At 38.5% G+C, this 2342-nt stretch overlaps 1 protein-coding gene across 1 annotated transcript; it reads right to left on the reverse strand.

Moving 5' to 3' along the window:
* Positions 1-1583: 1583 nt before the first annotated feature.
* LOC103305261 (60S ribosomal protein L35a-like) lies at positions 1584-2004 on the reverse strand. Its single transcript, XM_054714290.1, has one exon. The coding sequence runs from the start codon at positions 1944-1946 to the stop codon at positions 1614-1616; it is 333 nt and encodes a 110-aa protein (XP_054570265.1). The 5' UTR covers positions 1947-2004; the 3' UTR covers positions 1584-1613.
* Between the last annotated feature and the right edge of the window lie 338 nt (positions 2005-2342).

Here is a 2342-nt window from a genome sequence, read left to right on the forward strand (position 1 = left end):
CTCATCAGGAGTCTATGGAGGGGTCTAAAGTGCGGGGCCACCATTGGAGGGGTGTTTAATGTACCCTGCACTTTTCCATTAGACTTGAGGTTGCTGTGGCTGTTGCTGCTGTTTGGATTGTTCTGGTTTGTCAGGAAGAATGTATACACTCAGAGACTTTAGATTACCCACTCTAACAATGTTTTATGTATTCTATGTATACATAACTAATAAAGAGAAACATTCATTGGAGTCACAAAGGGTAGGCACAATCATTTAAAATTTAAAAGTATATCTTTCCAAATTTGGGTTCTCAACTCATTTAGACTTCATCATTTTGACTCCAGTAATTGCAACTGTATTTTACTTTTTAAAAATTGAGATATAATTGACATATGACATTGTTAGTTTCAGGTGTACAACTTAATGATTTGATATTTGTACACCTTGTGAAATGATCATCCCCATACATAGTTACAAATTTGTTTTTCTTGTAATGAGAACTTTTAGGATCAACTCTCTTAGCAACTTTGCAAATGTATAATACAGTATTATTAATTAAGACTAAAATTTAACAGTCATATGCCCCCTTCACTTCTTTTCCCCCGCCTCCCCGGGACAGCACATTTTCCACGAAGTGCCTCTGACCATCATAATTATTGACACCAAACTTTTCTTAACAATATCAGAGTATATTCTGATTTTTTTTTCTTTACTATGGAAACTACTGTTTTGTTCTTTTACTATCTCTGATGTCTTTCACGCTTATGAGCATTGCCACCTGAACTCAATTTGTTCAAAACTGAACTCATCATCTTACTCTCCACCTTCACTCCTCAAATTGGTTCCTCTTCCTGTATATTAATTTATATCACCATCTATTCAGTTACTCATTCTGGAAGCCTGAGAGTCGTCGTTCTCCTCCTCTTCCACATATCTGAGTCTGGTTCTGATGATTGCTCTGTCTCTTCAAATTGTGTTTTCTTTTCTTTGCCTTTTGGCATCCTTTAATTTTTTGTTGTAAGCAGGACAAATTGTATCAGGTAATAGGAACTAATTTAATAGGGCCTTAGTGTGAGGATTTATGATGTTACTAGGAGTTGGGTTGCATCGTAGCCATATTTCTAGATTTCATCAGGATTACTCTTCCCTCCCCATGCTGAAGCCACAGGTGAATCTTCCTCCAACCCTCAGATCCTCAAGTGAGAACCTGTTGACATTCCTGGAATGAAAGGCCACCTGAGGGCTGTTCTAAGCTTGTGGTCCCAGGAGTTTCTCACTCTCAGGTTAGTCCACATTTAGCGTTCAGCAATGGTCAAATGGCCATTCACTTATCCCTCTCAGTTTATGGCTCCGGCAACTTCTGCTCTGGCGAAGCAGGCCTTGGTTGCTATGTCTTTCTGGATGTGGCCCTCTCCAGGTTTGGGGTGGCAGTTTGCCATGCAACCTCCATTTCCTGATAGATGCAAGAAATGTTTTGATTTTCAATTTGCCCAGCCCTTTCTTGTTGTGAGGATGGGGGTGACAACTTCTAAGCTCTTTATATATTGGAGCTAAAACCACAAGTCTCAACTTTGTATTCTTTTTTATTTTTATTTTTGAAAACAAATCCATTTTATTTATTTTCAGTAAGTTTAAGTCCTTGAGGGGTACAGCATTACATGGATTCTGTGTCCAATGGCCTTAGCAGGAAGGTTGCTTCGGAATTTAGCACAAACCATTCTACTGTTTCCATGAGCACAAGTTACCTCTCCCCAGATTACTCTGGTTTTGTTTGGTTTGCCACCAGGAGTCACTGTGTTGTTCTTTGCTTTGTACACATAAGCACATCTCTTGCCTAGATAGAATTCAGTTTCATCTTGAGCATAAACACCTTCAATTTTAAGAAGAGCTGTGTGCTCCCTCTGGTTCCGGAGACCCCGCTTATAGCCAGCAAAAATGGCCTTGGACCACAGCCTTCCAGACATATTTGTCCTTATAGAAGTCCTGTTCCCAGCAGGCCTCCACAGGGCCCAAGATGGCGGAAAAAAAGTCAACTTTGTATTCTTGATAGAAACTGAATTTACTAATATCTTATCTGTGATTTTTGGATCTATGTACACAAATGAGATTTGCCTGTAATTTCCCCTTTCTTACTGTCCTTATTTGGTTTTAGTATCAACATTTAATCAAATTAGTTGTCCTCACTTTCCTGCTTTTCCTATACTCTGGAATAGTTTGTATAAAATTGGAATTATTTGTTCCCTTCAAGTTTTGTAGAAATTGCCTATAAAATTACCTGGGCCCATTGTTTTCTTTATGGGAAAGTTTTAAATTCTACTTCAATGTTCTTTAGGTTATGGGACTACTCAAGTTGTTACTAT

This window comes from Eptesicus fuscus, chromosome 4, assembly GCF_027574615.1.
Source record: "Eptesicus fuscus isolate TK198812 chromosome 4, DD_ASM_mEF_20220401, whole genome shotgun sequence".
NCBI classification, from domain to species: Eukaryota; Metazoa; Chordata; class Mammalia; order Chiroptera; family Vespertilionidae; genus Eptesicus; species Eptesicus fuscus.

Coding starts and splice junctions, on each gene's coding strand:
- LOC103305261 (XM_054714290.1), bottom strand. CDS start 1,946: ATGTCTGGAAGGCTGTGGTCCAAGGCCATTTTTGCTGGCTATAAGCGG.